This window comes from Jaculus jaculus, chromosome 9 (assembly GCF_020740685.1).
Source record: "Jaculus jaculus isolate mJacJac1 chromosome 9, mJacJac1.mat.Y.cur, whole genome shotgun sequence".
Lineage (NCBI taxonomy): Eukaryota > Metazoa > Chordata > Mammalia > Rodentia > Dipodidae > Jaculus > Jaculus jaculus.
The window spans coordinates 32,845,494-32,871,993 of NC_059110.1; the positions used below are offsets into that span (position 1 = coordinate 32,845,494).

General features: G+C 43.2%; 2 protein-coding genes across 9 annotated transcripts in view; both read left to right on the forward strand.

Annotated features, from left to right (window-relative positions):
• The window catches only part of Slc18b1 (solute carrier family 18 member B1), a 34,211-nt gene extending 19,039 nt beyond the window's left edge, over positions 1-15,172 (forward strand). For 3 of the 5 annotated variants that reach the window (XM_045159235.1, XM_045159232.1, XM_045159237.1), the window contains 7 exons: positions 5,186-5,287; positions 9,659-9,750; positions 10,592-10,687; positions 11,633-11,707; positions 13,190-13,283; positions 13,394-13,446; positions 13,584-15,172. In XM_045159235.1, coding sequence (XP_045015170.1) covers positions 5,186-5,287; positions 9,659-9,750; positions 10,592-10,687; positions 11,633-11,707; positions 13,190-13,283; positions 13,394-13,446; positions 13,584-13,650 — 579 coding nt within the window. In that variant the 3' untranslated portion in view covers positions 13,651-15,172. The remainder of the gene's footprint in view (positions 1-5,185; positions 5,288-9,658; positions 9,751-10,591; positions 10,688-11,632; positions 11,708-13,189; positions 13,284-13,393; positions 13,447-13,583) is intronic. The other 2 variants (XM_045159233.1, XM_045159234.1) reach the window with 2 other exon arrangements.
• The window catches only part of LOC101604029 (vascular non-inflammatory molecule 2), a 36,288-nt gene continuing 23,834 nt past the window's right edge, over positions 14,047-26,500 (forward strand). For 2 of the 4 annotated variants that reach the window (XM_045159229.1, XM_004651330.2), the window contains exons 1-3: positions 14,051-14,170; positions 24,029-24,257; positions 24,373-24,503. In XM_045159229.1, coding sequence (XP_045015164.1) covers positions 24,048-24,257; positions 24,373-24,503 — 341 coding nt within the window. In that variant the 5' untranslated portion in view covers positions 14,051-14,170; positions 24,029-24,047. Of the gene's footprint in view, positions 14,171-24,028; positions 24,258-24,372; positions 24,504-26,500 lie in introns of all 4 variants that reach the window. The other 2 variants (XM_045159230.1, XM_045159231.1) reach the window with 2 other exon arrangements.

Below are 26,500 nucleotides of genomic sequence, written 5' to 3' on the forward strand. Positions count from 1 at the left end.
AGATGCACTGGCATGGGGTGAAGGTGGGCAGGCAAACATACTGCTTGTTCCTCTTTATATATAGACTGCCTTTGGAAGAGCTATCCACTCTGGGGGAGGGTCAGCCCCCACCCTTGGTTAATCCTTCCTGGAAATGCCCTCACACACCTGCCCAATAAAGTTTCCATTAGAGATTAATCATCACTGTAATGGTGCGGGAAAGCTCACCATTGCTACAAAAAAGGAAGCAGAGAGAGGAAGAGATGGCGGGGAGGGGGGGGAAGAGGGGAGAGAGACATCGGGGCCAGAAGCGGGGCTGCATTATAAATTCCCTCAAGGCTCACTCCCCAGCATGCCACCTCCGAAAGGTTCCATAACCTCCCAATAAGTATATACTACCACTAGTCTGGGGTCAAGGATTCAAACTCCAGAGCCTATAAGGGACATATTTATTTATTTTTGCAATGTTTTGTTTAACCTAGGCCGTTGCACATACTAGGCAACTACTCAGCTACTGAGTGATATCCTCAGTCAACTGTTAATTTTTATTTTTCTTCCTATTAAAAAAATTATTTGTTTACTTTATATTTTTATTTTTATTTATTTATTTCAGAGAGGAAGAGATACAGAAATAGTCAGGGGGAGAGAGAGAGAGAGAGAGAGAGAGAGTGAGAGAGAATGGGTGCTCCAGGGCCTCCAGTCACTGCAAATGAACTCTAAATGTATATGCCCCCTTGAGCATCTGGCTTACTTGGGTCTTGGAGAATCGAACTGGAGTCCTTTGGCTTTGAAGGCAAGCACTTTAACAATTAAGCCACCTTTCCAGCCCTATTTTTATTTTTAATATTTTTATTTATTTACTTGCAAGGGAAGAGAGAGAATATATGGGTACGCCAATGCAAACATGCTCCAGATTTATGCAGCACTTTGCATGTGGCTTTATGTGGGTACTGGGGAATTGAACCTGGGTTTTGAGGCTTTTCAGGCAAATGCTTTAATTGCTAAGCCATCTCTCCAGCCCATCTTTTTACTTGGTCCTTTGAGACAAAGCCTCACTAAGTTGCCAGGACTAGCCTTCAATTTTAGCCTAGGCAGGCCTTGAATGTGAGCCTCCTCCTTTAGCTTCCTGAAATTATAGACTTGAGCCACCGGGCCTGGCTCTATGGGACCATTTCATATTTAAACCATGGCAAATTCTGAAAAGTTGATGTCATAAAAAATTTGTTCTGAGATATTTTTTCAAAAAATAACATGCATGGTGTAATAATTCACTACCAACTGGGTTAGCTATACTGAAGAATTACTTTAGAATACTTAAATCATGGGACAGTTAATTATACTGAAGGATAAGTAATTATAAAATAGTTAATTAATCCCAGCATTCGGGAGGCAGAGGTAGAAGGATTGCTGTGAGTTCAATGAAGGCTAGCCTGGGATTACATAGTGAATCAGGTTAGCCTGGGCTAGAGCAAAACCCTACCTCGAAATACCAAAAATAAAATCAAAAAAGTTAATTATACTGGAGAATAAGTAATCATAGAATAAGCATACTGGAGAATAAGTAATTATAGAATAGTTAATTATACTGGAAAATAAGTGATCATAGATTTTACTGAAGAACTGGTATGTATCCATGGAAGCAAAACTTTTCTAACTTTATTCCCATTGCCTTTATTTAAGGTATTAAAATTCAAATAGCACAATAACCAGAAAAATAACTTCCAAAAAATTCCTAATGATGGTGTTTCACATACTTCCTGACCATTTACGTGTCATATAATGTAAAGATTAAAATTATTTTTATACTTGTACACTATTCCTTGACATCGCTAACACACACACACACACACACACACACACACACACACACACACACACACACATATATTTATTTATTTATAAGCAGATGGTGGGGGCAGAGAATGGGTATGTTAGGGCCTCTAGCCACTACAAATGAACTCCAGATGCATGCACTGCTTTTTTTTTTTTTTAATGTAGTTTTGAGGTAGGGTCTCACTCTAGCTCAGGCTGACCTGAAATTCACTATTGAGTCTCAGGGTGGCCTCGAACTCATGGCAATCCTCCTACCTCTGCCTCCCGAGTGTTGGGATTAAAGGTGTGCACCACCACGCCCGGCTGCATGCACTGCTTTGTGCATCTGTCTTTACATTGGTACTGGGCAATCAAACCTGGAACATTAGGCTTTGCAGGCAAGTACCTTAATCACTGAGCAATCTCTCCAGCCCCTTTTTCCTTTCCTTTCCTTTCCTTTCCTTTCCTTTCCTTTCCTCTCCTCTCCTCTCCTCTCCTCTCCTCTCCTCTCCTCTCCTCTCCTCTCCCCTCCCCTCCCCTCCCCTCCCCTCCCCTCCCCTCCCCTCCCCTCCCCTCCCCTCCCCTCCCCTCCCCTCCCCTCCCCTCCCCTCCCCTCCCCTCCCCTGTCCTGTCCTGTCCTGTCCTGTCCTGTCCTGTCCTGTCCTGTCCTGTCCTTTTTTTTTTTTTTTTAATGAGAGAGAGAATGAGTTGGCATGTCAGGGCCTCCAGCCATTGTAATTGAACTCCAGATGCATGCCATGTGCTACCTTGTGTGCATGTACAACCGTGCATACTTGTGTCACCTTGTGCATCTGGCTTACATAGGATCTGGAGAGTCAAACATGGGTCCTTAGGCTTTGCAGTAAGTGCTGTAACCACTAAGCTATCTTTCCAACCCTCTTGTTGTTTTTGAGGTAGGGTCTCACTGTAGCCCAGGATGTCCTGGAACTTACTCTGTAGTACCAGGCTGGCTTGAAACTCACCAGTCCTACTTCTGCTTCCCAAGTGCTGGGATTAAAGGCATGTGCCACCACACCTGGTTGTTTTTTAATTTTTCAAAATTTTTACTTATATATTTGCAAGCAAAGAGAGAGAGAGAAAGAGAGAGAGAGAGAGAGAGAGAGGATGCGAATGGGCACACAAGGGCCTCTAGCCATTGCAAATGAACTCCAGATGCATGTGCTAAAGTGAGATCCTATCTCAAAAAGCCAAAACAGTAACAATAATAATAATTTGTAAATTAAATTAAAAAAAATAGGACTGAGTGGAAGGCTCAGAAGAGAAAGGCACTTGTTTGTAAAGCCTGCCAGCTTGAGTTCAATTTGCCAATACCCATGTAAGGCCTAACACATCAAGTGGTGCGGGCATCTGGAGTTTGTTTGCAGTTTCAAGGTAGGGTCTCACTCTAGCCTAGGCTGACCTGAAATTCACTCAGTAGCCTCAGGGTGGCTTTGAACTCATGGCAATCCTCCTACCTCTGCCTTCCAAGTGCTTGGATTAAAGGCATGTGCCTCCACGCCCCACTAAATTATTATTTTTTATCATGTGTATGTGTGTAGTTTTATCTATTCATTTGAGAGAGAAAGGGAAAAAAAGGCAGATAGAGAGAGAGAGAGAATGGGCATACCAGGGCTTTTAAACACTGCGAACAAGTCCAGATGCATGCGCCACCTTGTGCCTCTGGCTTACTTAGGTCCTGGAGGAGCAAACCTGGGTCCTTTGGCTTTGCAGACAACACATTAACTGATAAGCTATTTCTCCAGCCCACTAGGTTATTTTTTATGGAGAATTTTCAAAAGTTAGAATCGTGTAGTTGGTCAAAATTTCTTCCTGTTACTCTCCCCTGTCACCCTTTCCCCTAACTCCATTTTACTAAACTCCCTCCTCTTATCAAGTAGTCCTTCCTGTGTTCTGATGTCTCCATGCTCAGGGAGCTTTGTGGAATTGGGGGTGAAATTAGTGTAAGAGCCACAGGGCCGGGAGGAGTACTGCAGGGCATACTCTGGGCCTGAGCTGATGGAACATTCATGTCCCCACAGTGGAAGTTGTTACGTCCACAATGTCTGCTTAATACTGTGCCCATCAACATTTTAGTATGGAGGACAAAAAAGAACGAGACATCTCTAAATAACTGTTATACACATAAAATATGTGAACCACTGGTTCACATATAAAATGCTATAACCCATGGAAGCTAATTACTTGTCTAATGTCAAATGTTACAAAACAAAACTTCATAGGTCTTCTCTGGTTAGGATTTTTCCCCCATTTACAAAAGTAAGAAAAAAATGGAGGAGGCTGCGATGGTTAATGTTGACGGTCAACTTGTTTAGGTGGAGAAGTACCTAGCAAGCTAGTAAAGAGAACCTCTGGGTGTGCCTGTGAGGGTGTTACCAGAGGACTGACCAGAGGGTGGATCTGCTCAGAATGTGGGCAGCGCCTCCACAGGCTGTGGCTGGGATGGAATAAAAGGGAAAGAAGGAGGGCTGGAGAGATGGATGAGCAGCTAAAGGCACTCGCCTGCAAAGTCAGACAGCCTGGGATCAGTTCCCTAGTACTCAAGCCAGATGCACAACGTGGTGCATGCATCCAGAGTTCCTTTGCAGTGGCAGGAGGCCCTGGCACATTCATCCTTCTTCCCTTCCTTCCTCCCCCCCCCCTTTGCCTCCCTCACTCCCTCTCCTCTGCTTACAAATAAATACAATATTTTTTTAAGCTAGGTGTGGTGGTGCACACCTTTAATCCCAGTGCTTGGAAGACAGAGGTAGGAGGATGAGTTTGAGACCACCCTGAGACCAGGTCAGTGTGGGCTAGAGTGCAACCTTACCTCAAAAAAAAAAAAAAAAATTTTTTTTTTTTTTTTCTTTCTACAAGGGAAGAAGGAAAGAGCGTGGCAGCATAGGCATTCTCTGTGCTTCCTGGTGACCACGATGTGAGTTGCTCTGTTCCACCGTGCCCTCCCAGCATGACAGATTGACATCCCTCAAACCATGCCTTAAGGGTTTTGATCATAGTGTTAGAAAGTTAAACAACACAAATGCTGGTGCTATTAGAGGGCTGGTGTTTGTAACAAGAGCTGAAGAAACGGTAGGAGTTAAAGCTGGATGTTATGTTAAGAAATGACTGAGCCATGAAATGTTAACTTTTATTCATTCATTCATTCATTCATTCATTCATTCATTCATGTGTGTGAGAGAAATAGAAAATGGGCATACCAAGGCCTCTAGCCACTGCAAATGAACTCCAGGCACATGTGCCACCTTGTGCATCTGGCTTTACATGGGTATTGGGGAATCAAACCTGGGTCCTCTGGCTTTGCAGGCAAGTGCCTTAACTGTTAAGCCTTCTCTCCAGTTCCTAGCCATGTAATTTTAACACAGGTTTTCTTTTCCAGTTTAATTTACCAGCTGGATATGTGGGACTGGTCTTCCTGGGGTTGGCGCTATCCTATGCCATTTCTTCACCATTATTTGGCCTGCTAAGTGATAAAATGCCTGTATGTACACTGAGTTTGTATTTGAGTTGCTCTTGCATGTTTAGCTCAGTAGTGTCCCAGCTGTCCGTCCAGTGCTGGGGTCATGGTTCAGTGATAGAGCACTTGCCTTGCGTGCACATGGCTCTGGATTCTGCCCCTAGCAGTAAAAGAAAGGAAAGAAAAAAAGAAAAGAAAAAAATCCCAGCTGGTCCTCCAGAGTGCTAAATATCCACTAGTTAAAATAGACACATTCAAACCAGGCTTTGTGGTACATGCCTTTAATCCCAGCACTCAGGAGGCAGAGGTAGGAGGATTGTGGATTCAAGGCCACCCTGAGACTACATAGTGAACTGCAGGTCAGCCTGGGCTGGAGTGAGACCCTACCTCAAGAAACCGAAAACAAATAAATAAAAACATTCAATTGGACTAATAGATTCTAGTGTCTCTCAACCTTAGCATCACTCTCAGCAGACACATTTGGTTTTGGTTACTTCATATGGGAAGGAGGAGTCTAAAACTGTTGGGAAAAACTACTGGATGGCCTTTTTCTGAGATAGCCTTTTAAACTTGACATTTTCATACATGTATATAATTTTGTTTTGCTAGCAGAGGGGAGGTACAGTAGGGCCTCTGGCCACTGCAAACAAACTGTCTGCATGTGCCGCTTTGTGTATCTACCTTTACCTACTGGGGAATTGAACCCAGGCTGTCAGGCTTTGCAAGCAAGTGCTTCTAACCACTGAGCAGTCTCGCCCAGCCCTGAAACATGTTTTTAATCAGTGCCTATCTATGACCAGTTTTTGTTCTCCTTTCTCTGACCCCTTTTCACTGATCCCCTTCTTTCCCATTAGCCAATTGTCTCTCTTCTACTTTGATATCTTTTGCCCTTCCTCTGTCACCCATGATAGAATGTTGAAGGGCTCAACAGTATGCAAGTCTTGTGCAGCTATCAGCACGCGCTGTGAAGCCATGAACACAACAGCACTTTGCGTCCAGAAGACAGTGTTCCAAACTGCTCCTCTCCATTCTCTTACATTCTTTCTGAGTCTTGGAAGGTATGATAGAGATGTCTCCTTTAAGTGCTGGACATTCAATAGTTACTTATTCTCAGCATTTTGGCTCATTTTGAATCTCTCCATCAGTTACCACTATCTGCAAAAAGAAGCTTTGCTGACCCGAGTTGAGAGTAGCACTAATATATGGGCACAAACATACATATTTAGGGGTAATTTGACGGGCACAGCATGTCTATTTAGCTAAACAACAGGAGTAGCTTCCCTCCTAGGGCTGAAGACCTTCCTGGCCGTAGGATTTTGACTAGATTTTTAGTGCCAGGCATGAATTCCCTCCTGTGGGGTAGGCCTCAAATCCAGACAGCAATTGTTTACCCCCATAGCAGTAAGGCACTCTCCTGGCTGGCCACTTGTGTACTTCACGGTGTCCAGTCCAGGTTTGATTCCCCAATTGATGACTTTTCTCCCCCAGCAGCCTGCACAGCCCTTCCCAGGACTGTGACAACCAGCCAGCAGGGAGGAGACTTCCAGCTCAGCTCCGGCTGGATTCCTCAGCTTCCCCGGGCCTTTGCAACCATCACCAGCCCAGCCTGAATTACACTTTCTTTCCTTTCGTTCCTTTTTTTTTTTTTTTTTTCCTAGCTCAGGCTGATCTGGAACTTACTATGTAGTCCCTGGCTGGCCACGAACTCATAGTGATTGACCCTTCTACCTCTGCCTCCTAAGTGCTGGAATTGGAATTAAAGGTGTCTTCTACCATACCCGGCTGGATCACACTTTCTAAAGGGAAAAAAAAAAAACTTCCTTGATGCGAAGACGTGTGAACTGCTGAGGAGATCGCACTATATGTAAAGTGCTTATTGTACAAGCATAAGGACGTGTCTGCTGTACCTTTCTAAAAATACCCAGAGTGTTGGGGACTGCCTATAACCTGGCACTGGGGAAGCAGATGAAGAGGATCCTTGGGGCTCACTGCCCAGCCAGTCCAGTTTAGCTGTGAAATACAGGCCAATGGATCTGCCTAAAAACAAAAACAAAAACAAAAACAAAAAAACATAGATGCTTGGTGGTCCTAAGGACATCTGACATCTACATGCCCATGTACATGTGCATGCACACACGCATGTGCACGTTCATTGAAAAAAATGAACTGATACTCATAATGAGGGCATAATCTTCAAATCTTAAAGGCTTTCATTATACTTGATCAAATTGGAACGCTGGTGTAGAAGGTGGGAGTGGAGGAAAGGCTGTGTAAGTGTGCATAGATTATCCTATAGTCATTTTAACAGAAGACCCCCCCCCGTTGCTCTTTTGTCAGTTTGTCCTAACCCATTTAGTCCATATGACTAGTGTGAAGACCTAACACCGATAGCCAGTCTCAATTCCCATGGCTGCTTCTATGGTGTTAGTGCCTTCAAAAATTTTTTTTTCTTTCCTCAGATGTACATTCATATTTATTAAGACGTACATTATGTGGGCTTACTTAGTAATCCAGGTTAAAAAAAAAAGCTAACATCTTACTTAGTATTCACAGCAGGCTGCTAAGAGACAGTCTTTTAAAAAATATTTTAATTTATTTATTAGAGAGAGAGGGGAAAAGAAGCAGATAGAGAGAGAAAGAAGATGGGCATTCCAGGGCCTCCAGCAGCTATAACCAAACTCCAGACACATGGGCCACCTTGTGTGTCTGGCTTAAGTGGGTCCTTTGGCTTTGCAGGCAAGTGCCTTAACTGCTAAGCCATCTCTCTAAACCTGCTAAGAAATAATTTTGAGCCAGGTATGGTAGCTCCTGCTCATTATCCTAGTCTCTGGAAGGCAGGACAATCATGAGTTCAATGCCAGCTAGGGCTAGGTAGAGAGACCCTGTCTCAAAATAAAAGGAAAAAAGAACACAAATAACCAGGGTATAGTCTTCAATTCAAGTAGCCACTTATTTATTTTTGGTGTTTCTATTTTATTTATTTATTTGACAGAGAAAGAGGGAGGGAGAGAGAAAATGGGCACGCCAGGGCCTCCAGCCACTGCAGACAAAGTGCAGACATGTGTGTCCTCTTGTGCATCTGGCTAATGTGGGTCCTGGGGAATCAAACCTGGGACCTTTGGCTTTGCAGGCAAATGCCTTAACTGCTAAGCCATCCCTCCAGCCCTATTTTTGGTTTTGGTTTTTCAAGGTATGGTCTCACTGTAGCCCAGGCTGGCCTTGAACTCACAGCAATCTTCCTACCTCTGCCTCCAAGTGCTGGGATTAAAGGTGTGCTCCACCATACCCAGTTTATAAGGGATAATTTTATTGTGTACTGCCTGAGGCTGTTTAGATTCTGTAACCAAGTATGGCAGACTGGGAGGACAAATAAACAGTAGACATTTATTTCTCCTAGTTCCAGAGCCTGGAAGTTCAAGGTCCACCTGTCAGCAGATTGGTATCTGATGAGGACCACTTCCCACTTCTTAGAGCCTGACTTTTGGCTGTAACCTCACATGAAGGAATGGTGCTTGAGGAGGGATTTTGTGGGGGCTTCTTCTATATGAGTGTGAATCCCAGTCACAAGGGTTCCTCCTTCATAACCCTATCACTTCCCCAGGGCCCTTGTGTTAAGCACTGGGATTGAACATATCAAAGTGAGGGGTACATACACGTACACATTCACCATCTATACGACGTACCTTTTGTGTATGTTGTTTTATTTTTTGAGGTAGGGTCTCACTCTGGCTCAGGCTGACCTGGAATTCCCTATGTAGTTTCAGGGTAGCATTGAACTCTGGTTGATCCTCCTATATGCCTTCTGAGTGCTGGTATTAGAGGCGTGCGCCATCATGCCCAGCTCCGGGTACTTTTCAATAATGTGTTTGTCATAGTTTTTGGAACAACTTGGAGAGTTCCTAATGGTGACTGCTTTCTAAAAAAAAAATAAATTATTTATTTGAGGGAAAGAGAGAGTGAGTATGGGCATGCCAGGGCCTCCTGCCACTGCAAAGGAACTCCAGACATATGCACACATTTTTGTCTCTGGCTTTACATGGGTACCGGGGAATCAAACCCAGGTTATCTGGCTTCTTAAGCATGTGCCTTTGACCACTGAGCAAGCTTTCCATCCTTTGGTGACTGCTTTTAAAAATCGTATATACTTGTAATAGTTCATAATATACATGAATACTATAGTATACTCCCTAAGCAAGCCTTGTTTTTTTTCTTTTCTTTCTTTCTTTCTTTTTTTTTTTCTCATTTCCTATTTTTCTCTCAAATGTAAAGTTCTGTTTTGTTCAATGCCTTTGGGGTTTTGTGTCATATGACTTGTGTGCTTTAATGACTTTTTAATGTTGTTTTATTATGAAGGGATTTGCCTTTAAGTTTCTTTGGACTCTTTCTGTTTTCCAGCATCTAAGGAAATGGTTTCTTATTTTTGGAAACTTAATCACAGCAGGATGCTTCATGCTCTTAGGACCTGTCCCAATCTTGAACATTAAAAGGTAAATTTGGTTATTCCTTATTTTGAGGCAAATAGTATCAGGAATTATTATTTTTAAATTTTTTGTTTATTGTTATTTATTTATTTGAGAGCCACAGACAGAGAGAAAGAGGCAGATAGAGAGAGAGAGAGAGAGAGAGAATGGGTGCACCAGGGCCTCCAGCCACTGCAAACGAACTCCAGATGTGTGCAACCCCTTGTGCATCTGGCTAACGTGGGTCCTGGGGAATCGAGCCTCAAACCAGGGTCCTTAGGTTTTACAGGCAAGTACTTAACCACTAAACCATCTCTTCAGCCCAGGAATTATTTTTTTAATTATAATAATATTGATACAACATAGTATTTTTAAATATTTTATTTTTATTTATTTATTTGAGAGAGAGAGAGAGGAGGGTAGAGAGAGAGAGAATTGCTGTGCCAGGGCCTCCAGTCACTGAAGTTAAACTCCACATGTATGCAACACTTTGTGCACATGAGCGACCTGCACTTGCATTTGCATTGCCTTGTGCATCTGGCTTATGTGGGATCTGGAGAGTTAGACATGTGTTCTTAGGCTGCATAGGCAAGTACCTTAAATACTAAGCTATCTCTCCAGCCCTTAAAATGCTATTTTTTTTTAAAAAAATTATTTATTTATTAGAGAGAGAGGAAGAGAATATGGGTGCCTTAGGGCCTTCAGTCACTGCAAATGAACTCTATATGCATGTGCCACCTTGTGTATCTGGCTTACATGGGCACTGGGGAGTTGGACTTGGGTCCTTACACTTTACAGGCAAATGCCTTAACCACTAAGCCATCTCTCCATCCCTAATGCTTTTGTTTTCTCCGAAATTCCTTTGCAGTCAGCTCTGGCTTCTGGTGCTGGTCTTGGTTGTGAATGGCATCTCTGCTGGGATGAGCATCATCCCCACCTTCCCCGAGATTCTCAGCTGTGCACAGTAAGTCCTTCATCCTGGGAAGTGCCTCACTGTGACTAGCAGTGGGCATCAGTCTTTCTTCAACTCTTCAGTTTTGTAGGATGCTGGATACTTTGCCCAGTGTTAAATATCCATGACTTTATAGCTTACAAACACTATAAGTCATACAAATAATAATGGAATTATATTGTATGTAACAACATTAATACAATAATAGTTAAATAATCTTTTTTGAAAATAGATGATTGCTTGCTTTATTTCTTGGTTGATATATACTTTTGAAAGTCCAAAACAAAATGTAAATGTTTCAGGAGTGCCTCTCTCTGGGGAGGAGATTCATGCAAAGGCACAGGGTGACCAGGTCTGCACCACTTGTCCATTGTTTTTTGCTAGTGGACATGTTGAAGAACATTCCTGTCTGTGGCTATGCCAGGGGCAGGGCATCAACTCTCAGACAAGAGAGAGTCTACATCAGTGTTTCTGTAAAGCTGCCTTTAGCACATCTTAGTCAATAATGCATTTTCTTAACAGTTAGTTAAAATGACTTATGATTTTATATGTATATATATATATATTTAGTAAATTATCTGATGAAAATTCTTTCAAATTTAGTTTATACTTTGTTGATTTGTTGTTAGTCTGATTTGGTGCTGGAGATTAAACTCAGGGTCCTGTGCATGCTAAGTACATGCTCTACCATTGAGCTATATCCACAAGGTCATGTGAAGCTAAGTACATGCTCTACCATTGAGCTACATCCCCATGGTCAAGTGAAGCTAAGTATATGCTGTACCATTGAGCTACATCTCCAAACCGCTAGATTTGTTCTGGTTTTAGAAGTGAGTGTTCTTGGTTTTGGTCTTTTGTAGGCTAAGGTTGGCTTGTTTTAATGCATCTATCATATAGTTTTTTTTTAAATGTAGATTTTCCTGCTAATAATGGAAGCACTTGTGTCTGTCTTTGCAGTGAAAATGGATTTGAAGAGGGATTAAGTACTTTGGGACTTGTATCAGGCTTCTTTGGTGCCATGTGGTCAATAGGGTGAGTTGTCAATGTATTCACACCAGGAGATGGAAAAACTACCTGCATTTCTCAAATGAAGACATCAAAACATCAACAGGTCACAGGAATGTTTTTCTTTTTAAAAAATAATTAATTAATTAATTTATTTGCAAGGAGAGAGAGAGAGACAAGGAGAGAGAGAAAGATAATATAAGGGTATGCCAGTTCTTTCAGCCACTGGAAACAAACTATATATGCATGTACCACTGTGCATGTGGTTTTATGTGGGTACTGGGGTATCAAACTCTGGTTGTTAAGCTTTATAGGCAAGTGCCTTAACTGCTGAGCCCTCTTCTCTAGCCCCACACATCAATTTTTTCTAAAGTAAACAGCTGATCTAGGGCAAAGCAAGAGTTCTAATCCTCAGACTCTGCAATCCAGTATGCCAGCAGACAATAGTGCCAATTCAAAACGGACTTACACAATTTGTTTTATTTAACACCTATAAATTCCTTTAAGAGAAACAGAGCTCAGATTTTTAACATTATATTCCTTTGATACATTTGCTTATTTATTTTTGGCTTCTACTATGCAAAATATAAATTGTATAATAGTAATATCACACATATATAGTTAATAAATTTGTATTTAATTGAGGTATATTTGTTTGTTTGTTTTTGAGGTAGGGTCTCCCTCTAGCCTAGGCTGACCTGGAATGCACTGTGTAGTTTCAGGGTGGCCTCAAATTCACAGTGATTCTCCTAACTGCCACCATGCTGGGTTTAAAGGTGCATGCCTTTATTTTCAAGTCAAAGTCTCACTTTAGTGCAGGCTGACCTGGAACTCCCTCACTCTGTAGCCCCAGGCTGGCCTTGAACTCACTGTGTTCTCCCTAACACAGCCTCTTCAGAGCTGGGGCTAAAGACATGCACAACCATGCTTGGCTCTTGTTCTATATCTCTCCCCCTCTTTCTTTTGTCTTCCCCCAGTACCGGGTCTGTGGATCAATTCCAAGACCTGGGGGCTTTGTGCTTGATAGACAACTACCCTACCACTGAGCTACAGCCATAGACCTAGAACTGTTTGATTATACCCTCTCTCCAGACAGGAATTGGACTGTTCTCTCTCTCTCTCTCTTTCTTCCTCCTTCCTTCTCTCCCTCTCTCTCTCTCTCTCTCTCTCTCTCTCTCTCTCTCTCGCTCTCAAATATTGATATTTGTATTTGAGAGCGAGCGAGATAGAGAATAAGCTCTCCAGAGCTTTCAGCCACTGCAAATGAACTCCAGACAGATGCATTCCCTTGTGCATCTGGCTTATGTGGGTCCTGGGGAGTCCCGCCAAGGTCCTTTGGCTTTGCATGCAAATACCTTAACCTCTCAGCCATCTTTCCAGCCCAGGAATTGCTTTTCTTTAGTATGTAAAGTCCAATTTAAGGCAGACCCGTGATCAAAAGGTCATGCAACTCTTACAAAGTATTTCTTGCCCCGTATAACCTTCACACATTTTTCTTTCCATTGATAGTGCTTTCGTAGGACCACTGCTGGGTGGATTTATGTATGAGAAAATCGGTTTTGAGTGGGCAGCAGCTGTACAAGGCCTGTGGGCTCTGCTGAGTGTGAGTAGTCATGTTTTCCTTTTTGTAAAAATATAAAAACATCCTTACATTTTGGGCAAACCGGACATGGACATGACATTAATATCCATTTTTTTGTTTGTGTGTTAAAGGGATTAGCGATGGGCTTATTTTATCTCCAGGAGAACGCAAGGACAAGAAGAAGGTATGGTCTACTACTGGAACACTTCTTTCTGTAAAAAAGAAAAACTTTCAAGCCAATGGAGATGTAGATACTGAGCATTTAGTTTCATTTATTTATTTTTTTAATGACCAATACTTTCTTTTTCCTCCTCACTGCAGGTCTAAACCTCAAAATATCACTGCTACAGAGGAGGAACGAACTGCTCTGTTGCCCAATGAAATCTAGCCTTACAAGTCCGGCAGGCAGAGGCTGGGAGTTGGTCCAATGAAATCTAGCCTTACAAGTCCAGTAGACAGAGGCTAGAAGTTGGCCCAATGAAATCTAGCCTTACAAGTCTGGCAGGCAGAGGCTGGGAGTTGGTCCAATGACATCTGGCCTTCCAAGTCCGTCATTGGCAGAGGTTAGGAGTCAGTTGCTGCTGGCCTTGAGGACCAGTGCTGGAAGAATTTACTCTCTGACGCACAGAACACCCTGGAAATGTCAATCTGTTTTTGCATGATCCTGAGTAAAAATGTGCTTCCTGTTGTTCCGGAAAGTTGGCCTGCTGAGCCAGCATGAACTTTGAGAAAGCGAGTAAGAAAATCAGCAAAGGCCTGTGTTTTTCAGTGATGAAACTTGTCCTTGAGGTTGTCATTGGGTCTGGGGTTTTTATTTTGAACTGACTCTATGAATGTGCCTTTTTAATTAATATGGATAAAAATGAAGTTTATGGCATACACTAAACTATAAAAATGACTCAAATATGGTGAGTAATTACTGTAAGTTCAATTCTTTAAGATAGATTTTTCTGTGCTCTGAGATTTATTTTATGTTTCTGTTACTTCGAGGCAGGGTCTCACTCTAACCCAGGGTGACCTGGAACTCTCTTTAGTGTCCAGCCTGGCCTTGAACTCACAGAAATTTTCTCTCGTTAGCCTCCTGAGCGCTTGGATTAAAGGCGTGCACCACCATGCCTTGATTGTCTTAAGATCTTTTCTTAAAATGTTTTATTTATTTACTTCTGGGGGAGGGAGGGAAAGAGGCAGAATGAGTGTACCAGGGCGTCTAGCCATTGCACCATCACGAGCATCTGGCTTACGTGGGTACTGGAGAAACAAACCTGGGTCCTTAGGCTTCACCTGCAAGTGTCTTTAGCTCTGAGACGTTTCTCCAGGTCCTGTCCCTGAGAGCTTTTCTTCTCTCTTTCTCTCTCTTTCTTTTCCTTTATTCCAGGTAGGGTTTCACTCTAGCTCAGGCTGATCTGGAATTCACTTTGTAGTCTCAGGGTGGCCAGTGAACTCATGCTGATCCTCCTACCTCTGCCTCCCCCGGGCTGGGATTAAAGGCTGCGCCACAATGTCAGGTGGCTCTCTTTTTCTCTTTTGATAAAGACAAAATTCCTGTCTACCCTGCAAAAACTGAAAGAAAGCATTCTTCAGCCCTTGTTTTTTCTAAAATTTGTGTGTGAGTACAGGTACAAGATAATGATATTTATAACTTTAATTTCCAGTTCTAACCAGTTACAAACATTACTTGGTATAGTACCATTCAATTCCAACTTTGATGTCTCTCTGTTCTAGGCTTGTTTTCATATGATTTAAGATGTATTCTATCTCTCTAGCAAAAAAGTACCCTTGTGCCCCCAACTATGACTGTGTAATACATGTTGGGGAAACGCCCTCTAACTGTAAAATTCATGCTGCTAATCAAAGTGGAGTATCAAATCGACTACTTTTTTTTTAAATTAAAATTAAATTTATTATTATTATTATTATTATTATTATTATTATTTTGGTGTTTCAAAGTAGGGTCTTGCTCTAGCTCAGGCTGACCTGGAATTCAGTATGTAGTTTCAGGCTGGTCTTGAACTCATAACAGTCCTCCTGCCTCTGCCTCCTGAGTGCTGGGATTAAAGGCGTGCACCACATATGCCCAGCCTCTTTATTTATTTATTTATTTTGTTTATTTTTATTTATTTATTTGAGAGCAACAGAGAGAGATAGAGGTAGAGAGAGAGAATGGGCATACCAGGGCTTCCAGCCACTGCAGATGAACTCCAGACGCGGCGCCCCCTTGTGCATCTGGCTAACGTGGGTCCTGGGAAATTGAGCCTTGGAACGGGGGTCTTTAGGTTTCACAAGCAAGCGCTTAACTGCTAAGCCATCTCTCCAGCCCTTTTTATTTATTTATTTGTTATTTATTTATTTGACAGAGAAAGCAGGAGATAGAGAGGATGGGTGTACCAGAGCCTCTAGCTACTGCAAACAGCATGAGCCCTCTTTTGCATCTGGCTAATGTGGGTCCTGGGGAATTGAACCTAGGTCCTTTGGCTTTGCAGGCAAATGCTTAACCACTAAGCCATCTCTCTAGCTCCCCACCTTTTTTATTTTTAATGGAGTGTGTAGTGTGTGCTGTATGTATGGGTATGCTTGTGCCATGTGCATCTGTAGAGCTCAGAGGACAACCTAGGGTTATCAGTTCTTGCCTTCCAACCTTTTTGAGATGGTCTCTCGCACGCACGCTCCCCCCCCCCGTCTCTCTCTCTCTCTCTCTCTCTTGATGTAGGGTCTCACTCTCTTGATGTAGGGTCTCACACTAGCCCAGGCTGACGTGATATTCACTGTGTATTCTCAGGGTGACCTCAAACTCACAGCGCTTCTCCTACTTCTGCCTCCTGAGTGCTGGGACTAAAGGTGTGTGCCACCACGCCTGGCAGAGACAGTCTCTCCTATTTGCCACTGCACATGCCTGAATAGCTAGCTGGCAATTCCCCTGGCTCTGCCTCCCATTGCCAAGTGTACTGGGATCACAGACACATGTGCTGTTTGCTTTACCTGAGCTCTGGGGATCTGGACTTTGGTCATCAGGCTTGTGAAGCAAGCACTGTTAAGCACTGAGCCATCTCCTCGGTCCTAACTCTCATAACTCCTGATCTATTTCATAATATAGTGGCCACATTTCCCTTTGCTTTTTAAACAGAATAAATGGTTTTATGTAGTCATTCAAAATTATACCCCCTTCCTTTTTTTGGAGGTAGGGTCTCACTCTAGCCCAGGCTTTCCTGGCATTCTGTAGTCCCAGGCTAGCCTCAAAATCACAGCAATCCTCCTACCTCTGCCTCCTGAGTGCTAGTATTAAAGGTATGTGCCACTACATCCTGCTCAAAAATACTCCTTTTTTGAGACAGGCTGTTAGGTAGTCCAGGCTGTTTTGAATTCTCAATGTAGCTTAATCTTTCCAAGTGCTATGGTTATAGGCATATGCCACCAAGCACCCCAAATGCTGGAAATTGAATGTGCAATCTCATGTATAAGGAAAGCATTCTATCAAACAGGTTGTATCTTCAGCCTCCTAAGCTCTTTTTCAGTGCCTTCTCTAGACTGACACTGCATAGCTGCATAGATGCCTAGGATATATTGTGTCCCTTTTTATGACATACACCAGTGGAAAGAGCAAACAGTATATAAATGTCAGAGCTCTGTCTCACAGCAGTGTTCTTGAAAAACAAGTCATGATGTAACAGCAACTGGCTGGTGTTGATTTAGGTGTTGGGGTCTAAACTCCACACAGATAATAATAATGTCATTTTGCAGACAGTCAGCAAGGGAGAAGGTTAGACATGGAAGCAGGACGAAGGAGACTGGGGAGGTGGGAGTGGCCAGCTGTAAGCGAGGGTGGCCAGAATAGACTTCCCTTTCAGTACTGTGTGTCTGTGTGTGAGGACAGTGCCGAGGCAGACAAGAAGGAAGATGGAGGGAGAACTTGGAAAGTGTTCAGAGAATGGCTTGGACCACGGAGGTGATCCAAGATGAAGAGACACGGAGGCATCCAGGAGAGGCCCAGACAAGATTGCTGCTGTGGGTTAGGGGGAATCTTGGCTGACGCCTGGAGTCTGCCTGATGGCGTAGGTGGATGCAGTGCTTCCTAGTGAGATAGGAAGAGGATGAGCAAAACTGATCCGAAAGGGGCAAGTTATGGCTATTATGGGTTTCCAGTTCATGCCACCAGGCAAGTGTAAACACATGGGGATACCAAGGGCTGAAGGGCACTGCTATAAAAGGGGTTTTGGCATTCACTGTGAAAGTTGGAGTCTGTATGTCTCATGAACCTTTTACTTCTGTGTTCCTACATACTGCTGGGCCCATAGACCTTAGAAGGAGATCCAGTCTATAAGGCAACCTTTTCCCTTTCCCAGTGGGTGTAGGACAGAGTGTGAACAGGTCCTCTGAACCCAATGTGGATCACAGAACAGGGCCAGAACTTGATAAACCAAGTCAAGTCATCCTGACCTCTCTTAGGGCTTTTCTTTTCTCTATGCCCACTGGGGCTGGGGCTGTCCTGTCTTCTTTTTGGCAAAAGGCCAAGTATGCCAGGGAATGTCCAGGGTTCCTGTTCTTTTTTCTGGTTTTCATTTATGGTTTTTTTTTTTTTTTTTGCTGTGTGTTTTAAATAAGTTTTTGTTTATTTTTATTTATTTATTTGAGTGTGACAGAGAGAGAAAGAGACAGATAGAGAGAGAATGGGCATGACAAGGCCTCCAGCCACTGCAAATGAACTCCAGATACATGTGCCACCTTGTGTATCTGGCCTACATGGGTCTTGGGGAATTGAGCCTCGAACCAGGGTCCTTAGGCTTCACAGGCACGCGCTTTACCGCTAAGCCATCTCTCCAGCCTCTGTGTGTGTGTGTGTGTGTGTGTGTGTGTGTGTTTGTGTGTGTGTGTGTGTGTGTGTGTGTTGTTTTGAGGTAGGGTCTCATTCTAGCCCACGCTGACCTGGAATTCACTATGTGTTCTCAGGCTGGCCTCGAACTCACTGTGAGCCTCCTACCTCTGCTTCCCAGAGTGCTGGGATTAAAGGCATGTGCTCCTACGCCCGGCTAGAGTTCCTGCTTTTGCCCGGAGGAGTGTTATTGAGTCACAGACCACCAGCGGTAGGGTTCCATGGCCTGAACCTGGTATTTGAGCACAGTCTGCTACGCATTATCAGCTGAGAATTCAATGTCAATGCAAAAAGTCTAGGGATTTAAAAAAATATTTATTTGCAAGAAGAGAGAGAGAGAGCAAGCAAACATGGGTGCACCAGGGCCTTTAGCGCTGCAAATAAACTCCAGATGGGTATAGCACATTGTGCATCTAGCTTTATATGGGTACTGGGGAATTGAAACCAGGTTGTTAGGCATTACAGACAAGTACCTTAACTACTGAGCTATCTCTGTAGCCCAAAGTCTAGTTTTTTTTAAAAAAAATATTTTATTTTATTTATTTATTTGAGAGAGAAAGAGGGAGATGAATAGAGAGAGAGAATGAGCATGTCAGGGCCTCCAGGCACTGCAAACGAACTCCAGATTCATGCTCCCCCTTGTGCATCTGGCATACCTGGGTCCTGGGGAATCAAACCTTGGTCTTTTGGCTTTGTAGGCAAACACCTTAACTGCTAAATCATCCCTTCATCCCTGCTAAATCATCCCTGAGTCTGGGGTTTTTATGAAACCTTTTTATTCTCATTCCCAGCAAGCCTCTTTCAGCACATGCCTCTGATCCTGGCATCATCTAAAGATGGAAGGACCTGGGGAGACAGCTCAGTGTTAAAGGTGCTTGCTTACAAAGCTTGCTAGCCTAGGTTTAGTGCCCTAGCTGTGTAAGGCCAGACACAGAAAGAGGCCCAAGTTTCTGTTGTTTATTTGCAGTGGTAAGAAACCCTAGTAAAAGCCGGGCGTGGTGGCGCACGCCTTTAATCCCAGCACTCAGGAGGCAGAGGTAGGAGGATCACCATGAGTTTGAGACCACCCTGAGACTCCATAGTGAATTCCAGGTCAGCCCGGGCTAGAGTGAGACCCTACCTCAAAAAACTAAAAGAAAAAAAAAAAAAGAAACCCTAGTAAATGTGTACACACACATGAAAATACATGTTTTTTTTTTTTTAAGAAAAAAATAGATGGCTTTGTACATTGGTTGTCCTGGTACTTAACTATGTCCAGTAGGTTGGCCTAGTGTAACACTTATAATCCTCCTGCCTCAGCCTCCCCCAGGACAATTGTAATAACTGTTTAAACTAGGTGATGGTTACACAACAATCATTTTCACTGTTCTCTTTCTTTTTGTGTACATTTAAATATGTACAAAATAAAAGGCAAAACAAAACAAAAAAGATGCTTTGTATAAAAATAACTTCCTCTATATAATTTCACCAGTCTTGAATGATTTTTTTTAAAGTATAAAATGATGAGAAAAATAGAGGAAAGAACATATGCAATTATGAAAACAAGTTGGTTAAAACCACCAGAGGAAATCTCTGTTGTTTTGACATTTTGTGTGTGTGTGTGTGTGTGTGTGTATGCACATGTGTGTGCAGAAGCATGTGCCACATGCACTTGCGTGCATGGTGCAGAGGAAAACATCAAGTGTGCTGTGTCCTAAAACACTCGCCAGCCGTATTTTCCAGAAACAGTCTCTCACTGAGCCTGGAGCTTTCTCTTCTTTGATTACACAGTCTGACTAGAGAGGGGTAACGGGCCTCCTGTCTTCATCCTCCCGAGCACGGGGTCACGGCATGTGCAGCTTGTCTTGGTAGGTGGGTGCTCAGGCCTCACACTTGTGCCGTGATCACTCTAACTCGCTGAGCCTTCTCCCAGCCTCAGCTTAGCTTTTTACATAGTCATCAATGTATCAAGAATATCCAATGAATATGAACCGTTTATGAGAATGAGTTGCATGTAGTTCGAGGCCAGCCTGAGACTACATAGTGAATTCCAGGTCAGCCTGGGCTAGAGTGAGACCTTACCTTGAAGACAAAAAAAAAACAAAAAAAAAAAAACAAAAAAAACCGAGAAAAGGTATCTTTTATATTAAGATCATGTTATACATATACAGCACAAATTAATCCAAAGGAAAAACAATTTAAGTTCAAATTCTAAGTTATTAAAAAATATCCTTTTAAAAGGTAACAATTCACATGTAGGTGTATGAAACCATACAAGGTTATCATGCCTATCCTGTCCCCAAGTTTCGCAAGGATGGGTGTTTGCGATGAAGTTTTCTACTTAGAGCTTAGAGTGTTTGCCAGGCGGAGCTCTGGTGGAGAGGTGTATTAGCAGGGGCGGACCTTGCGGTCGGCCTAGCCCTGTGTGTTCAGAGTCAGCTGGTGCTGATCGTGTTGTCTGGGCTGTGGATGTGTGATGAAGAAAGCCAGCTTCCTCCAGCATTGTGAAGCTTCCCCTGGAAACCGTAAACAGGAATTAAACCCTTTCCTCCCTTAAGCTGCTTCTAGTCAGGTGTTTGTCCCAGCAACAAGAAGTTGACTACCACCTCCCAGTTCCTGGAGAAGGTATGGCTCAGTAGCATAACCAGACTCAGCACATTCCATCACCACAGCCCTCATGTTCATTTCCAGCCACACCCACTTCCACTAATCTTGTTCCCTGTTTCTGTAGTCAGATCATTTCAAGAAGTGTGTAACTGGAATCAGTATGAACATTTTGAGATTGTTTTTTTTTTTCACTTGAGATATATGAAACACACCCACCTCGACACAAGGTCATTGAAATATACTGCTGGGCAGTGTCCTAATGGCATGGATATCTTGTGTGTTGGTCTGTAGAAAGACATAGGGATTGTTTCTAGTCTATGGTTATTATAAATAAGATGCCTCTGAATGTTCATGAACAGCTTTTGTTTTCATGGGAACCTGGACTTCATTTTCATGGGGTAAATGCCCAGGAACACCTACTGCATTGGCGTGGTAATTTCATGATTAGATTTTCATTTTTTCTTCCGAATAACCCACTAAGGTAGGAAACTTGATGTTAAGAATAACTGTTGAATTTTATAAACTAATAAAGTGTCATTCTACAAACTTATTTGTTAAAACTAAGATCTAATATTATCTCTTAATGGTAGTTGTCAAAAGGTAGAATGTCAGGGCCTCTAATCACTACAAATGAGCTCCAGATACTTGCATCACTTTATGCATCTTGCTTTGCATGGGTACTGTGGAATTGATCCCTGGTCATTAGGCTCTACAGGCAAATTCCTTAACCACTGAGCAATCTCTCCAGCCCAGATTTTTCAACTTTCTGACGATGCATTCTTAGAAGTCATATTTTGAAAACTGAATTTTGATATTTTGTCACATCATTGATATGCTGTATGATCCTCTTGGATGCTATTACACAGTGGACTGTTGCTAAGCTGTCGTATTAGGCGGCTTTAAATGCATTTCAGTTTATAATCTTTTCATCCAACAGTGGGTTAATCAGGACAACTCTTAAGCAGGATGTGATAATATAACTTTTTATTTTATTGTTTTTGGAGGTGGGGTTTCACTCTGGCCCAGGCTGATCTGGAATTCACTATGTAGTCTCAGGGTGGTCTCGCACTCATGGCAATCCTCTCTCTGCCCCCCAGGTAATGGGATTAAAGACATGTACCACCACATCCAGCTTCTAATAACTATTTTTTTTTTTTACTAAATTTAATAAACTGACAAGTAAAGAGGAAGAGACACATTCATTTGCATACAATCATGAAAATGGATGACCTGAAGACTAGCTTTGTGACAATACTTTGGTAGTACTGCCATGTACCCATTTTATAAAACAAATCCATAGGATAGTAAGGCTTGGAAGCAATATATCTTGACATAGCACATGAACTAATGAAACTAAGGCGTGAGTTTTCAGGCTGCTTGAGATGAGCCCTCAGTTGGAGCCACTTGCAATACTGATCTATGTTCATTAGTGTGTCCGTTACTTTCTCATTGCTGGAAAGTCAACGCCCAATCAGAAGCAGTTTATGGAAGGACAAGGGTTCCATTCCATTACCTCTAGTGGGGAAGTTTCATCATGGCAAGAAGATATAGTAGGCCAGGGCTGGAAGCCCATGACATCTCCACAGAGACAGGAAAGAGAGAGAGACAGAGAGAGGGTGAGCAGACAGAACTGCTACGACACTTCCAGATTCACCCCCAGTGACATCCTTCCTCCAGCAAGGATTCATATACTAAAGGTTCCACAACTTTCCTGAAGAACTGGGGACCAAGTACACAAATGTATGAGGCTATACAGGAAGGGCATTTTGTTTCTTATTTTATTTATTTATGTATTTTGGTCTTTTGAGGTAGGGTTTCACTCTGTCTGGGCTGACCTGGAATTCACTGTGTAGTCTCAGGGTGTCCTTGAACTCACAGCGGTCCTCCTACCTGTCTCCTGAGTGCTGGGATTAAAGGCGTGCGCCACCATGCCCTGCTAGGAGGGGCGTTTTACATTCAACTCTGCTTCTAATGCTAGCCTATTTAGGGTTGAGGGTTAGAGGAAACTATTTAGGGAAGATTGTTGTTCAATGATAACTTAGGGTGGCCTTGAACTCACAGTGATCCTCCTTCCTCTGCCTGGACTCTTGTCTATATTTAGTTCTTCCATTGTTTCTTTGAATTCAAATCTAAACATCTCAGTTGCACACAAGCTTATCCAGGCTAAGCGAGAGCATCTACCAGCTTGTTCAGATTTAGCATCACAGAAACAGCGTGACAGCCGCAGCGAGTGGCACCTGGTAAGGGTTAAGTGGCCCTAGTCTGTTCTTTCATCTGTTGTTTCAAGGGTTTGCTTTTGCCTCTCCTGGGCCAGAGAGATTGCTCAGTGATTAGGGCACTTGCCTGTTTTTGCCTCTTCTGCTTACTTATGTAACAAAGATCTTAGTCCCTTGCTGGTTTGTGAGCAAGATCGCCCTGGACTTAGACAGGAGATGGTGTGGTCAGGCAGACAGAGACATGCACTATAAATCACAGTAGTATGTTCACCTCCTTTTCTCTGCTGGGACAAAACATCTGACAGCACAAAACCTTGAAGCCAGGCATGGTGGCACACGTCTTTAATCCTAGCACTTGGGAGTCAGAAGTAGGAGGAGGATCACTGTGAGTTTGAGGCCAGCCTGAGTTTACATCGTGAATTCCAGGTTAGGCTGGACCAGAGTGAGACCCTTCTTTGGGGGGGAAAATAAACTTGAGGGAAGAAGTATTTCTTTGGGTTTACAGATCTGGAGGGTCCAGTGTATCGTAGGAGGGGAGATGTAGCAGAGTTCATGGTGATGGGGGCACAAAGCTGGGACTTTCTCATCTCCGAGGACCAGGAAGCACAGAGTGGGGGAACGCCAGCACTCAGCTCACATTCATTCCCCTAGTCATCGTCTCTGGAATGCCCTCACAGACACACCTGAAGGCATGTCTCTGTAATGCGCTTAATCTGACCGAGCTGATAATCAAGTTTAACCATCCAAAGCCCTCTTCTCATGTAGTAAGGACACGTTGCATTAGACAGTGCCTCACTCTGTAGCCCAGGCTAGCCTGGACCTCCTAAGTAGCCCAGGCTGGCCCCAGACTGTCAGCCTCACAAGTGCAAGTTACAGGTGTAGGTCACTAAACTGAGCTTTGACTTTTAAATTTGACATTAATCTCATGAATAGTACATGCTGGTTAATTCCTCCTAATTCTTTTCATTAAACTGTAACAGTCCCCTCAAAGGTAGCCAGGCAGGCTGCATTCATAGGATTAGACAGTAGCTGACAGCCATCTGTTACGTCATCACTCTACCTTCTGTAAATACATCCCAAGTATTGCTTTCACTTTCCAGAACACACCAAACTCTGGCCATGATCACTTCTTTCCCAACCTCTGCACTGCTTTTGGCCCTAATCACCCTACCCGTCTGTGCTCTGGATACTTTCATAGCTGCTGTGTATGAACATGCAGTCCTGTTGCCAAACAAAACCGAAACCCCTGTTTCTCGGAGAGATGCCTTGCTTCTCATGAACAAGAACATAGACATTCTGGAGACGGCAGTTGAGCAGGCGGCTCGGCAGGTATGTCTTCCTTTCTGCTCAGCCTCCCTGACGGCAGGGGCATGGGCGCAGGAGGAAGGCTGAAGTGTTGAGTTGTCTCTGTTACGCCAATGTATACATCCTTGCTTCTGAACAGGGCGCTCAGATCATTGTGACTCCAGAGGATGCACTTTATGGATGGAAGTTTACTAGGGAAAGCATTTTCCCTTACTTGGAAGATGTCCCCGACCCTCAGGTGGACTGGATTCCATGTCGAGATCCCCACAGGTATTTTAATTAGCCAAGGTGCTTCTGCCAAAGTGTGTATATGTTTTTCCTTCTTCCCTTCCCCCTTTCTTCTTTACTCCTTCTCTTTTTCTCCCTCCCTTCATCTATCCTTCCTTCCTTCTTTCTTTCTTTCTTTCCTTCCTCTCCTCTCCTCTCCTTCCCTCTCCTCTCTCCCCCTCCTTCCTTTCTCACTCCCTTTCTCCCTCTGTTCCTCCCTCCTCCTCTCCTTCCTTCATCCTTGAACTTAAAGTCCTCCTTCCTCAGTGTTCTGCATGCTGGGATTAAAGGCATGTGTTACTATATTGGCTAATGCTGTAATTTTCTAAACCTCACCAAATTTTCCTAATGTTCAGTACAGCAAAATGATTGATCCTGAACTATATATGGGGTGTGTGATGTGGTTCTATTTATCTTTGACATTTGTCATTTAACATTTTTTTTGTTCATTTTTATCTATTTATTTGAGAGTGACAGAGAAAGAAAGAGGCAGATAGAGAGAGGGAGAAAGAGAATGGGAGACCCAGGGCCTCCAGCTACTGCAAATGAACTCCAAATGCATGTGCCCCCTTGTGTATCTGGCTAACGTGGGTCTTGGGGAATCGAGCCTTGAACCAGGGTCCTTAGGCTTCACAGGCAAGCACTTAACCTCTTTGTTAGGTTTTTTCCCTCAATTTTTATTAACATTTCCCATGATTATAAAAAATATCCCATGGTAATACCCTCCCCCCCTCACTTTTCCATTTGAAGTTCCATTCTCCATCATATCCCCTCCCCATCTCAATCAGTCTCTCTTTTATTTTGATGTCATGATCTGTTCCTCCTCTTATGATGGTCTTGTGTAGGTAGTGTCAGGCACTATGAGGTCATGGATATCCAGGCCATTTTATGTCTGAAGGGAGCACATTGTAAGGATTCCTACCCTTCCTTTGGCTCTTACATTCTTTCCACCACCTCTTCCGCATTAGACCCTGAGCCTTGGAAGGTGTGATCGAGATGTTACTCAGTATTCCAGTCACTTCTTTCCAGCACTATGATACCTTCTGAGTCATCCCAAGGTCACTGCCATCTGAAAAGAGAAGATTCTTTACCCAAAGTGAGAGTAGCGTTAATATAAGGGTATAAATATTAAGAAAAGTGCTTACTGGGCAGTTTGATAAGCATAGTATATACATTTTTCCAGACATCAGCAGATGTTACACCCCTAGGGCTCATGACTACCCCTGTTTTAAGTTTTCAGTATCAGGGATGTATTCCTTCCACTGGAGCAAGCCTCTAGTCAAATTAGCGGGCAGTTGGTTTCCCCCATAACAGACATGCCACTATTGTACCCATTGGCTCATTTGGCCTGGCTGGCCAAAGATAAGGCTTGCAGTGTTGAGTATCTTCACTGGTGATTTCTCTCTCTCCCATTGAACTACATACAGCATGGCTTTTTCCAGCTTTCTGTCAGCTGGTCTACATGGAGGAGGTTTTTAGCTCAGCTCCAGCAGGATTTCTAAGTGATATTGCAGCCAAAATATGTGGAGTCTTCAGCAATAGGGTCTTACCATTTATTTCTGGCGGGAAACCAAGAGCCTTGGCAATGGCCTATAATGTTTTGGGGGCATCAGGGACCTCCTTGGCCAATAATTCACTGAAGGGTATCTCATTCCTGGCACTGAAAACTTTCTGGTTACAATCTATGACTCCTGAGTGTTCCATTGTCTAAACTCTTTAAACTTTTTTATTGATAATTTTCATACCTTTATATTTTATAAATTATGTACTTTGATCCTAATCCCCATCTCATTATCTTCTCCCATCTCTCTTCTCCATCCCCTTCCACTGAATCCCTTCCTCCTTCCAAACCAGTCCCACTACTTTGCTGGTCAAGCACCTTTAAAGGCTGAGCCATCTCCCCAGCCCCCTGCCTCACCCCACTCTCATGTCTTGTTACTATTATTTGCCGTCCTCTGTCAACCATGATGCAATGATGCTGGGCTCCATAGTGGACAGGT